The sequence below is a fragment of the Magnolia sinica genome, chromosome 1 (assembly GCF_029962835.1).
Source record: "Magnolia sinica isolate HGM2019 chromosome 1, MsV1, whole genome shotgun sequence".
Classification (NCBI taxonomy): domain Eukaryota; kingdom Viridiplantae; phylum Streptophyta; class Magnoliopsida; order Magnoliales; family Magnoliaceae; genus Magnolia; species Magnolia sinica.
Genome location: NC_080573.1, coordinates 134,375,361 through 134,389,207, shown reverse-complemented (window position 1 = coordinate 134,389,207; position 13,847 = coordinate 134,375,361). Strand labels below are relative to the sequence as shown.

General features: G+C 40.2%; 1 protein-coding gene across 1 annotated transcript; it reads right to left on the bottom strand.

Moving 5' to 3' along the window:
* Nucleotides 1-6,162: 6,162 nt before the first annotated feature.
* On the bottom strand, nucleotides 6,163-8,122 carry LOC131218763 (putative F-box protein At1g47790). The gene is made up of 2 exons (XM_058213541.1): nucleotides 7,836-8,122; nucleotides 6,163-7,766 (listed from the first exon to the last, which is right to left on the bottom strand). The coding sequence occupies exon 2, from the start codon at nucleotides 7,676-7,678 to the stop codon at nucleotides 6,473-6,475; it is 1,206 nt and encodes a 401-aa protein (XP_058069524.1). The 5' UTR covers nucleotides 7,679-7,766; nucleotides 7,836-8,122; the 3' UTR covers nucleotides 6,163-6,472.
* Between the last annotated feature and the right edge of the window lie 5,725 nt (nucleotides 8,123-13,847).

Genomic DNA, 13,847 nt, shown 5'->3' with positions numbered 1-13,847 from the left:
AATGCAGTAATACAGCTTCTAGTACATTTTGTGTAATTATTGAGTCCTTTGTCTAACACTGAGATACTTGTGCTTGTCCAAGTCACGTTCTTTCACACTTGGCAATTTCGACGATATTGTGTCCTTGCCCCCGTGTTTGAGCTTGCTTGTTTCAACTAAAACCTTGCTAGCATTCACTTGAATTGTGTCTTTCATTTGCTTTTGCTGGATCTTTTTGGTTCCTACTATGATCGAATGGCATTTGATCTTTTAGTTTGCATCCATGATGGCTTCCTTTCTTTCTTTTGGTTTCATTAGTGCTAGACAAAGGACATTGGTGAGTATTGAAAGGTCTTCCTGCTTGTTGTAAGCTGTTTCTTTCTATAGGGGTAGAATGCTTTATGCAGAACATCTGGAAAGAGCGTGATGCAAAAATCTTTGATGAAGTCTCGCTTACCACCGCTTATATTAAGAAGAATACTGAACTCCTCATAAGTTATTGTATTGTTGCTAACGAATTCAAAGGTGTCTCTGCCTCAGACCTGTCGAGGGCATTGGAGTCTTGTTCTTCCAGATAAAAGGAGCATAAAAATGATAGGTATGGACGACTCCGACTGGTTGGTTGAAATGAACATTGACACATGTTCCATGGGTAGCCCAGGGAGCTCCAAAATTGGTTGTGTTGAGAGATTCTAAATGTACCATTAAGCTTGTGTCTTCTAGTGAAGTTGGTGTGGCCAACTCTAATCTGGTTGAGCTGGGGACTATCAAGATTGGCCTAAATCTAGAGATTTAGGCTCTCTCTAGCAGTTGGTAATGTGTATCCACTATCTTAATGGATGGTTTGCATTGTCTATTCTCTTGGTTAATACATTCTGTTGGTGATAAAAGATAAAAACTGTTTCATATATGGTTTGATGTTACTGTGACTGTGAAGAAGTGGGTTTCTGCATTATCCTCTCAATCCATTTCACAATCCTTTGCTTGACTTGTTAAACCATAAAGATGAGAACAAGTAACATGTCAGCTTTCTTTAGATGCATTAGGAAGAAAACTTACCCACTCATCATCATCAGCAAGTTCGTCATATTGGCCTTGTCCCAACAAATTGGGGTCGGTTAACATGAATCTTGCTTTGCCATTCCACTCTATCAAGGACCAAATCTTCAGTTAAAGCATTGATCATCAAATCTTTTCTTACTGCCTCTAGCGAAGTCCTTTTGGGCTCTCTCTTGCGCTTTTATTGCCTTTAACTTGAACCTACTCATTCCTAACTTGTGCAGTTTTTGGTCTCTGATACACTAGGCCAAGCGATCCAAGTCTACTTTCCCTCTGATTTTTTTTTTTGGGAGCCACCCCTAAGCTTGAATGTGTTCATTTCTATTTCTTTCTTTCTTGTCTTGCCACTCATTTATCCCAACATCCTCATTTCAGTTACACACATGAATTTATTGTTCCTCATTTCAGCATTCTGTCTTGTAAGGCGTGGCCAATCTTATAGCTGTCCAATAAAATTTCACCTTCAGTGTGATCCGTATGCGGCGATTGCATGATCTTTAGAGGCACATTTCCATGTCATTCACCTAGCTTGAACTACATGAGCAATATTCTTCTCAATCTCAATATTCTCATGGATTATTAACCCAAGATATCAGAAGCGGTGTTTTTGGAGTACTTGGCCATCAATCTTAAACTAATTCCTTATTTCCACTCCAATTACTACTAAAATTGCATTTCATACATTTTTGTTTGTCCATCTAGTTTTAAAACCTTGAGATTTTAAGGCATCCTTCCATACTTCTAGCTTGTGTTCACGACTGATGGTCTAATCTTAGACGTGGATAGGTGGATTTCTACTGTACTGCTTATCCTCTTGTTTGCTTTCTTCTTGTAACCCAATTGCATCATCTCTTTATTTTCTGGTCTCAGTAACATCCATTTCACCAATTTACCCAACGAGGTTTGTGCGAGCGGCCATCACCATGGGTTTGCTCCCTACAGGTGTGGGTTTGACTCCCCTCGGCATTACCCGATACACATGGTTGTGGGAGATTATGTGTATCCGCAGGGAATAGTCTTGCCTCAAAAAGGGGCATGGACACCCTGTGTCCTTTTAAAAAAAAAAAAACCATCCATTTCACAATTTACTAAATTATCATCGTCGTAGTCATCATCATAGCCTTGTCCCAGTTTCTGTCCTCTCAAGAGGAAATTCTTGCGACTCATGAATGCTTGGCAAACCCTTTGATGGACTGCCTGACTCAACTCTCAGGAGTGCACTGGTGACTGGACTGTGCATTGCAGAAGCAGATCGCATCCTGCCTGCCTGGACGGAATCAACCCAAGCAGGATTTCAATGCATTGCCAAAGGCGGATTTTATTTCACCAAACAAGCTAATGAGAAATAATAAAACTTGGATATGAAATGAGTGGCGGATTGATGAGGCAATTTGTGGCCAACATGGAAAGCGTACCCACTTGTCAGGTGGGTCCCACTGAGAACATTCCCTGACCCAGTCCACTAAATCAGATGAGCCGGATATAGGTCGTCGTTGATTTTTTATCTTCCACCTGCTTGGAAGGACCACTTGATTTTTGGCCCAGGCCTGTTAGCAAAATGGCATGTGGCAACCACCATTCTCTATTTTACTCAATTTTATCAATGGTGCTCAACACCATTCTCTATTTTACTCAATTTTATCAATGGTGGCCAGCACCATTCTCTATTTTCTAGTTGCCACCTAAAGTATGTTAATTCTTTTTTAAGGAAAAAAAATACGTCTTTAATTCGGTTTTTTCCTAGAAAATAGTTTTTTTTTTTTTTTTTTTTAATACAGAGTTTTAAACATTTAACCAATTATATGAATTATTTATTATTATTATTATTATATACAGTTTCAAACCTAGTTTTGCTCACAGATGTCAAGCAGTGGGCTTTTAAGGGTTTTTTTTTTCTAGGAAACAAAAAAGAGAGATGGTCATCAAGGAATACAAGGGGTTGTTTGGCTAGTTGGATTTTGAAACTTTTGGAATTGGAATCTAAATCCAGCCTAAGTATTGTGGTTGGCACCCTTCAATTTGGAGGGGATAGGATTTGAAATCCTCAGCAAACCCACTTTTCAGTTATATTCTATAAAAAGCTATCTTACAAAATCAATTGGATTTTGACGAACCAATCATGGTTCGTTGCCACTCCAAAAATGAGGCAGATCAAAATACCATGCGAACCACATCACAGGAAACAAGGGTGATTTGGGACCTTCAAATTTATAGTGAAAATGAAAAAACGTGTAAAGGGTTTTGTAGCAAATGGACCATGTAATCTTAAGAAAGTGGACGCTCAGGCCCACCAGCTTAAGAGGGCGGATGCTCCCGACCTCACCAAATTGCATCCAGCACAAATAAGGGAGTGCCACGTGGGGTGTGTTAGAGGTGGATCCCACTTGTAGTTATTGTCTTAATCTTTGTTTTGGCTTGGTTTAAAGAGAAATGAAAGGTGGGAGAGATTGGACTGCGTTTGGACACGTTATTTCTTGGTTACTTGCAAAATGTGTTTTGATACGTCTAACATTGAAACGAATGGATGCGCAGCAGCTCGAGGCCTTGGGGAGAACCATCCCTTAACTGCAAGTGGGGTCCACGACACAATCCGCTTCCAGTAGCAATAATCATACAAAGGTTAGATGATAACAGACAGATAATGTTCAAAGCAAAAAAGCAAAATCATCAAAGGTTTAAAATAATCCAATTGAGAGCTTTCATTGATAGTCTTTCCACCATAGAAACTGAAACTCGTCATATAAACGGTTTGGATCACTGGAAAATAACCCAGATTCAAAAGGTTAAAAGTTCCTAATCATATCGTGGATGGTGAGATAAGGTTGCCTTTGCCTTGTACGTGAACGTGACATGTCGCAGGTGGCCAGGCACACCAAGCGGCTTCTCTATCACATTAAAATGACCCTAGTAATCAGTTTCACCTATTTCAGTTGCTTTCATTTTGGCCGTCCATTTGAAGGCCCACCATCCATTGATGGATAGATGAATGCTAAATGCACTTGAAACTGCATAGGAAGGAGCTGCCGGAGATGATCATATCTTAAAACCAAGCAAGCCCACACAATCATCGTCAATGGTTGTTGAAATTATGCACATACGTGTGGCATGCACGAAGATGATATTTCCCTGATTTAGGAAAATATCACTTTGCTGGAACTGAAAACCCACAGATCTAATAGCGGTAGTTTATAATATTATTTTCATGGAAGAATACCGATTTCGTTTTTATGTTTTTATGTTTGGATGACAATTTCATGGAAACTCTTCCAACCATGGGATGTGGGACGACCATTTGGATATAGCTGTTATTGCCCAAAAGTCAGGTTTGTTTAGAATCCGACAGAAGGCCACAGACAAATCCATCACCAGCAGTCTAGCCTGAGAACGGGAATCTAAAAGGAGCACCACAGATAACAGACGTATATGCTCTATCGCAGATGACATGGCCGGACCCATCTGAGGTTTAGGCCAATAGAAGACAACTATTCTCTCACAATGAGTAACAATGATGGAAGACAGGGAAAATGACAATGGCACCAAGATTGCAACTTCAATGAAGATTTTGGCTCTTTTGATACTAACCTTTGAGATCCAAATAAGCAAAACAGCAAAAATATCAGATAGGCTTTTTTTAAAAAAAGAAAAAGAAAAGAAAAATCTAATGCACATGAACAAGACCAAGATGGGAAAAAGGTTTAGGCCTGTTTGGTTGCCACTTAAAAATGATTTCTTCTCATTGTCGTTAACAGGAATTATGCATTAGAGATAAGTGATGGGTTATGAAGATTATTTTTTAATTCTTAACAAAACCTCTAATATGCAACTATTTTTAACAGCATGAGATGGCCTCAGATCATTAACTGAACCCTGCCGCTCTAAATGTGAAAACAACCAACATTACCATTTGAAAAGGGGAACCTGGCCTTTTCTCCTTTTTTCTTCAAGTTCACCCTTCAATACCCAAATGATAAATTCTCATTTAAAGAAAAGAAAAAAGGAAAATGCATGTGCCAACAACAATGAAATACAAGAATCAAAAGCTGAAAAAAAAAAAAAACAAACAAACAAACAAACACCAACAAGATAATGTATTAGGCTCAAGAACTGATCTCACTTGGAAAGTTGCATCTTATGCTCTTAGAAGCAAGTTTCCATGCTTTTTGTGCAAGGGAACTCCCTCTGGAAGATGATTTACATCCAGATAGGGTGCACCAAATGACGGAAATCTCCCCCTCATTATTCCCATCTTCCACACATTTAAAGGACTCATTGAGGATGCCAAATATCCATGTTTATTTTCTGATGTACAGAGACTACAGTTTCGCCATTCTCTTCATCATCTTTGTTATTTATGGGTGGGTAGAACTGACTGATAAAGATTCTCAGAAAACTGCTCTGTAGCTCACTTTATTTTTCTATTACGCTTATTCGCATGTAATACTGATTCTCTTGGTGGTTTGATTTCCACTTTTGCATCTATTACCATTTCTTGACAAACAGGGAGCACATATGACGCAAAATCTGTCAAGAGGTCGATTGCCTTCCCTATGTAAATGCGATATGGACCATGCTTTTCCCTCGAACCAAAGTTATAAGACTGGGCTCCACAAGAAGGCCCTTTTCGATTGGATACAATTAGAGCCTTAAGAAAGATTCACGTTAGGTCGATTACTCAAGGCTCTTCTAACATGATGGAGTTTGATTAAATTAAACTGACCAAAAATTTCTGCTTAAATTAGAATATTCATGCATGGTAGAGTTGCCACTACTTGCCAGAACTGTCAAGGGTATGATGACATCTTCAGTTCATCATCATCATCATCATCATCATCATCATCATATATATATATAGACATGCACGCATGCACGCGCGCAGACACACACACACAATCGCTCTGATAGACTGAAATTGTAATGATCTCATGTTAGGAGACATTGGAGTTATCACAACACTATCCAAACAACTTGAACCATTTCTGCAGGATAACCTGCCCTCTCTTCCTGTCTGCATCTGCAAGTTTTAACCTTTTCTTATATATGCATTAAATAGTGGTGGTATGAAATCTATGGATAAAAGGCATTTGAGACATTCAAAATGCAATCCATGGAACTGACCTCCAAATGTATTCATGGAACTAAGAAGTTATAGAATCTGAAAATAAAATGTTTCATTTAATATTTACATGCATATATATCTTCGTGCACTATAAGAAAGTTTGTTTTACACATATCAGACGTAAGCCAGGACCCTCTCATTGTTATAGTTTCCAAAGGTAAGATAAACTCAATATGCTACCACCAGCAATATTTTAAACACTACAGTACCCAGATTGTATTTAGGAACGGAGGCTGAGGATTTGATAATAGACACTCACCTAAAAGTATTAAAAAAAAATAACTCCAAACTGCATTTGAAGGAAGAGGCAGGTGGCCGCTATGTGCTTTGCTGGATCTTACTGGAGCCACCATCAAAGAAGTCTACAAGGCAAGGCTTAAAAGGGAAGACCCACAACCAATGTAAATAAACACATTCAAAGCTTATATCGCAAACCTCCTCCAACCTCTTGCTCTTGAGATAATAGGCAAGGATCTTTCCCTGTATTCCAAGAAAAACAACCCCAGAGTCTGGATGAAAGGCCAAGGGGACGAACCGACAAGGGAAACTCCGCATGTAGTGGGGGCAAATGATGGGGTCATAGCCCATCTTTATGAACAAGGGATTGAGTACCAATTCACGGACACTTGAGCTATGCCTCAGCTCCCATTCACCAGCACTGGCACTGTTTCTCATCATCCAGATCTGTAATCGGGAGCCCTTGTGATAGGCGTAATGGAGACAACCTTCAGACACACCTAAACGTTCGACAGGCAATACCTCCATGGGGGCCACGGGCAGCTTGATCAGCCGGCAACTCTCTTCTTCCCCGACGACAAATCCAACAATGTGAAAAGGGTAAGCGAGTGCAAACAGAGTCCCATCCAATAAAACAGTCTGAATTTCACTACGCAAGCAAGGGATTTCGGGCCCGTGAACCACGTTGGATTCAACCCACGAACCCGTCTCCGAAGAGAAAACATCAAGCTCCAAACACGTGGGGTCTCGATCAAACTGGTTTAAGAACTTAACGACTTTGTAGTGAGGGGATACACGGGGATTGAAGATGAGTTTGGCATTATCAAAAGAACCTTCTTTGAAGTGAGGCTTGGGCAGAGTCGTCCATTTCTTCGTTACAGGGTTACAAACGTAGTAATTGAGTCCCTCAAAATCCATTGAATTTAAATGGCAGAGAAGCAACCCATTGCAACAATCGATGATTCTCAACTTAAACCCATCCGGCACGAAACCGAGACTCGTGTCCATACCATGATTTCCCTCCATAACAGGGGCGTATCTATGTTTGTTCAGCACACCTTGAGGGTGAACGTAGGCATGATAGAAGAGGCCGGACATGGTCACGGACAGTTTGGTTCGGGAAAAAGCATCGGAAATCAATCTGTTCCATGCTTTGGATACACACTTGAATCGGAAGAGATGCTTTATGCTCAATCGGAAAAGGATCTTGAGTAGAACATCATCACTCAAAACACTACCATTAACATCATCATCGATCATGTTCTTGCTAGTATGAGAAGAACCCATCCTCCCTCTAGAATCAGTACACCACTTTCAAAAGAGACTTTCAGAAGTTGAAAAGAAAACCCAATTCTCTAACATTCTTTTTGGTATCCTAAAATATCAAAGAAGAAAGTTTAGGGAGAGAGAGAGAGAGAGAGAGAGAGAGAGAGAGAGAGAGTACCTTTGTGAATTTTTGCAAGGACCCAAAAATCATAAACTGTTTAAGGATCATTTAAAGGACCCAAATCAGGAATTTGGGAAATCAAGAAATTGGAGATGTGAATTGATGCAGAGACAGGAAGAAGGGCTTGTTTTCCAAAGAGAAGACCTGGGAAATGATGAAAAGATAAACTGAGAGGTATTTGTGTGTTTGACTCCGTTTGTCGATTGCCTCTGTTTCCGGAATTAACAAGGAAACTAGAAAATTTTAAAATTAGAAATAAAAAAATCGTGGAATAAGCGGCAACGTTTTTACTGTTTCGATGCCATATAGGTGAAGTGGGCAAAATGGACCCAATCCGGCGTATCCGACCCGATCTGCTCTGATTTGAATAGAACCGATGGCCTGAATCGGTTAGGTTTGGGTAGGAGCGGTTAGATCCCAACGACAATCGGATAGGATTTGGGTATGTAGTAAATCTGACCGAACCGAACCAAAATCCGATCCGATTCAATCCGGACTGCACCAGGTGTAATAATTAATAAATTACAAGTTTATCCCTCTCTATATCTCATATTAGTAGGTGGATCCTACAAATTTTTTAACGATGAAAATCATTATCTCCGCTTCTATTTATGGTGTGGTCTGATGACCTTTGGATATGATTCATTTTTTGGATAATACTATAAAATGATCTCTGAAAATAGACGAACGGTGTAGATATAATAAATACATCATTGTAAGACTCATGTAACTTGATCTCCTTTGAACCGTTCGCACAACTCAGAGCTCGAGAAGCGTCAGTGCTCTTCTTCGAGCGACATGTACCTAGAGCAGTTGTATAAGCTGGTGTTAGCTGGCTAGTAGTTAGGGGTGCACATTTAACTGATAGAACCGTAGAGCCAGACCGGAACCGTTGGATCGGTCCGGTTTAGTCCGGTTCTAGGCAACACCAGTTCCGGTTCCGCTTCCAAAATTGCAAGAACCGTTGGATACAGTTCGGTTCTGGTTTAGGGGCATGTAGAACCGAACCGTGGACCCGACCCATGGAACCAATCCGTTGAACCGTAGCCCAGAACCGTGGATTTGAACCTTAGATCCGAACCGTTGATCCCAACTTAAAATTAAAACCCAAAAAACCCTCTCTTTCCCATTCTCTCTCTCTCTCTCTCTCTCTCTCTCTCTCTCTCTCTCTCTCTCTCTCTCTCTCTCTCTCTCTCTCTCTCTCTCTCTCTCGCCGGATTTCACGTACACCAAGGTGGTGGGGTCCACCCAAGCCGTCGACCCTTTTGCTCGTACAGACTATCTCCCTCAGCACTGCTCATAGGACTCGGAACTCGCTATAATCTCTCCCCTGTAATCCCATTTTTATTTTCGCACACAAGAATTTCTCCTCGCAGTTGTTGTACTTATTCTCGCGCTCAGGCTTCAAATTTTCCTCCCTAAAAAAAGGAAAACAGAAAAAAGAAAAAAGAATGCAAGGAGGCGAAGAGCTTAGCATTGAAGAACTCGCTTCGAATCTTGACACTTATAAGGATCAGCTTCATCAGGTATGTGTTATTATTATTATTATTATTATTTTAGGGTTTTTGGTTTCTGTCTCCTTCATTTCTAGGGTTTTATTTCTTTTCTGAGTTATGAAATTAGGGTTTTGTTTTTCTCACTTACTCGGAATCCACCTGCCTCTTAATTTAGGGCTTTTTCCCCCCTATTCATTCACTCGACTCTCTCTGCTATAAATTAGTTTTTTGGTTTCTCTTTTCATTTTAATCTCATTCCAACCATTGGATTTTATTTTTTTCACCTTTTTTCCTTTTGTTGAATTTTCTAAAAACCCAAATTCGTGGAACCGATCCGGAACCGAACCGGTTTTCACGGTCCGGTTTTGGTTCGGTTCCAGTGTGCTAACAGTCCAGTTTCGGTTCCAAAAATCCCAGAACCGTTAGGAACGGTTCGGTTCTGGTTTTACCCCAGAACCGGACCGAACCGACCCGTGTGCACCCCTACTAGTAGCTACAAAGCCTATATCTTATAAAGTCTCTCTTTTAAATTTATCTAAGGTGGCTTTTTGTGATGGGTAAAAAATAAAAATTAGCAAAGAGAGCATACACGTTTCTTTGAAGTTTCTATCCACATGGGGATATGGGACACCTTCGAAAGATCTAAGTCGTTCATTAGGTGTATTGTACCAATTAAATGACTTTCCTCATGATTGAAGCTGACCCCGTGATTAGAAAGGCCGACACAATTTGGAACGTTGATCTAGTACTCTTAATGCTACATGTATGACAGACTTGCCTGGATTTTCAGAAGAGGAATCTAAGTAGTGGGACCCATGTGATGAGCGGCTTGGATATTGCACAAGTATAATAACAGGCGAGTAATGACCATCCGTTGGTTTCAAAGGTGCCAGTGTCTACCAAACACGGATACCAAGAGTGAGATTGTCTGAATTTGGTCAGTGGTAAGCGGATTGCATACTGAGTAACTCGGTATGCTAAGCGTACTAAGTAAACTCTGTGGGATCTGCCGTGATTTATCTATTTGATCCACACTGTCCATCTATTTTAAAAGTTAATTTCATTTCCATATGCCAAAAATAAATTATATTCAAAGATTAAATAGATCACACCACCAGAAATAGTGTGAAATGAGTGTCTACCATTGAAAATTTCTAGGGGCCACCGAAGTTTTAGATCAAGCTCATATTTTATCTTTCCCTTCATCCAAGTATTTTTAATCTTATAAACATGTTGGATGACAAATAAATATCACTGTGGGCATTAAAAAGATTTCAATGGTCAAAATCATTATTCCCATTGTTTCCGGTGGTTTGGTTCAATTGAGCTTTGTATATGCTTCAATTTTAGGCTCAACATATAAAATTAGCTGAAACAAAATATGGATGGATTGGATAAACCCCATACATTCAAGGTGGGCCCAAATGAGTTTACTCAGTACAATATGCAACCTATTTCCAGAGAGTGCTCATCTTCTTCAAGCACGTGACTTAGAAGCTTCTTCAGGAAGTCATGGAGTAGGTGTAAGCTTCTTCAACAAGCTATGTAGCTGGCGTGAGCATTACAGTTTTATCCTACTGAGTAAACTATGTGGGGCCCGTCTTGAATTTTTTGGTTTATCCACACCGTCCATCAATTTAGGGGTTGATACTAAATTTTAAGTATATCCAATAATCAAGTAGATTACACCATTGGAAACAATGAGAATAATAATTTCCACACCGTTGAAAAAATGAACGATCCGAACCATGTCCAATCCGATCCGAGTCGATTTTCCTGACCGAGTCAAACTCGAATCGGTTCAGGGTAGAAGAAGATCAGATCAAATTGAGTAAGATAGCCTGGACCCCGGTACCGGATCGGATCGAGTTCAGGTTTGATCCTACAAATTTTGAATCGAATCGGGTTAGGCCCAATTCGATCCGACTCAGTCCGATGCCCAGCTCTACATAGAGGCCTCCAAGTCGAATTCGGAGTCCTCAAGGGGTTGTTTGGCGCATGGTATTGAGAAGGATTAAGTGGGATAGGATTTTTTATTTTATTTTTTAAACGTAATTATTATATATGGCAGGGATTATCCCCTGTTACCATGGGATAAGATTAATTCCAATGCTATGTTTGTAATACAGTGGTACATTTAATGGATATACCCACCATCATTTGAAACTATCGAGAATAACACGTGTTATATCCAAACCATTTAGGGTCCGTTTAGCCCGCAGATACCATGGTATTAGGAGGGATGGGATCAATTTTAAGGTAATGATGGTGGTGTCAGTGGATTGTCTTAAGATCCATGGGATTGCTTATATCCCGGGACCTGTTCACTTGGTCTGTTTGGCACGCCGTGCATATCCCGGGATTTTACCTTCGAATCCATCCAACCGAGGGATGGGATCAATTTTAAGGTAATGATGGTGATGTCAGTGGATTGTCTTAAGATCCATGGGATTGCTCATATCCCGGGACAAGTTCACCGGATCTGTTTGGCTCGTCATGCCTATCCCAGGATATGCCAATCCCATCCCTCCTAATACCATAGGATCTGCTTGGCCAAACAGGCCCTCATCTGTTTTGTAACATCATTTTATGGAACGGGCTTAAAAATGAGGCAGATCCAAAACTTATGTGCCCCAAAGAAGTTTTCAAGCGGTAGGTATTCAATCCCCGCTGCTTTCTATGGTGGGGTCCACTTGAGTTTTAGATCTACTTTATTTTTTGGTATAGCCCACACATCATGGCAGGACCTGCACAACTTGCTAACATTTAGTGGAATTGGCATGGTACCCAATGCAATTCCATCTAATCTAGTTCCAAGCTTTTCCATTCTTCTCAGACATTGAGTGGAAAAAGCACGGGCCAAATGTAATTCCATCCCACCTAATCCCATCTAATAGCATGTGCCAAACGCCCCCCAAGGGGAGAGGATTAAGTGAGACCCCGATCCACCGAGGTAGGTGGATGAGACCCGTTACTGTGGGGCTCACAATGATGCATGTTACTTAGGGGGTGTTTGGCGCATGGTATTGGGAAGGATCAGGTGGGATGGGATTCAAAAAACACAATTATTACCAATGACATGGATTGTCCCCTAATACCATGGGATAAGCTTAAATACATGCTATGTTTGTAATACAGTGATACATTGAATGAATATACCCACCATCATTTGAAACTATTGAGAATAACACATACGTGTTATATCCAAACCGTTTATCTGTTTTGTAACCTCATTTTATAGCATGGGCCTAAAAATGAGGTAGATCCAAAACTTATATCACCCCAACGAAGTTTTCAATGATAGGTATTCAATCCCCACTGCTTTCTATGGTGAGGTCCACTTGAGCTTTAGATCTACCTGATTTTTTGGCCCATGCTCTAGAATGATCTCAAAAAATGAGTGGACGGTTGGATATAGTCCACTCATTATGATGGGACCTACACAACTTGATAACGTTGAGTAGAATTGGCACGGGACCTATGCAATTCCATCTCATCTAATTCCAAGCTCTTCTAGTATGACCAAACATTGAGTGGAATTGGCACGGGACCAAATGCAATCTCAGCCCTCCTAATCCTATCTAATACCATGTGCCAAACGCCCCCTTAAATCCACACCGTCCAACCATTATCAAATTTCATTTTAGGGCATAATCCAAAAAAATTAAGCATACCAAATCTTAGGTGGACCACACCACAGGAAACACTCATGATTGAATCCTCACCATTAAAAACTTCATGGAGTCCACAGGAATGTTTATTTGTCATCCAACCTGTTGATAAGGTCACAAAGACCTATATGAAGAGATCAAACATATATAATCTTGATCCAAATCTTTTGTGGCCCACAAGAAGTTTTTAACGTCAATTACTACTGTTTCCTGTACTATGGTCCATCTGAGATTTAGATCTGCTTCAGTTTTTGTATCATGCCCTAAAATGAGTTTTCAATACAGATAGACGGAGTGGATGTAATAACATACATCAAAGTGGCCCCACAGTAAGGGGTCTCACGCACCTCGATGGATCCGTGTCTCACCACGGAAGCGAATTAGCTGCTGTACCACACACTAGCTATATAGCTGATGTATTGGTTCTGTGGGTCCCATCATGATGTATGTGTTATATCTAAACTGTCCGTCCATTCTTCCAGCTAGTCCTAAGGCTTGGGACAAAAAATAAGACAGATCTAACTATCAAGTGAACTGCACTGAAAAAAACAGTGGGGGATTAAACGTCTGCCATCCAAACCCTTTTGAGGTTCACAGGAGTTTTGGATCAATACATAATTTGTTTTTCCTCTTCATCCAGGTCTTTGTGACCTTATGCACAGATTGGATGTAAAATAAAAGTTATGATGGAACCAACAAAATTTTTAATGGTGAAAATCATTATCTTCACTGATTTTGTTGTGTGTACCATTTGATCTTTGGATATGATTTATTTTTTGGATGGTAGTCTAAAATTATCTGGAAAAATGTATGAACGGTGTGGATATAATAAGTACATTATT

Bases quoted from the DNA above. Each gene is read 5' to 3' on its own strand.
- LOC131218763 (XM_058213541.1), bottom strand. From the start codon at position 7,678: ATGGGTTCTTCTCATACTAGCAAGAACATGATCGATGATGATGTTAAT.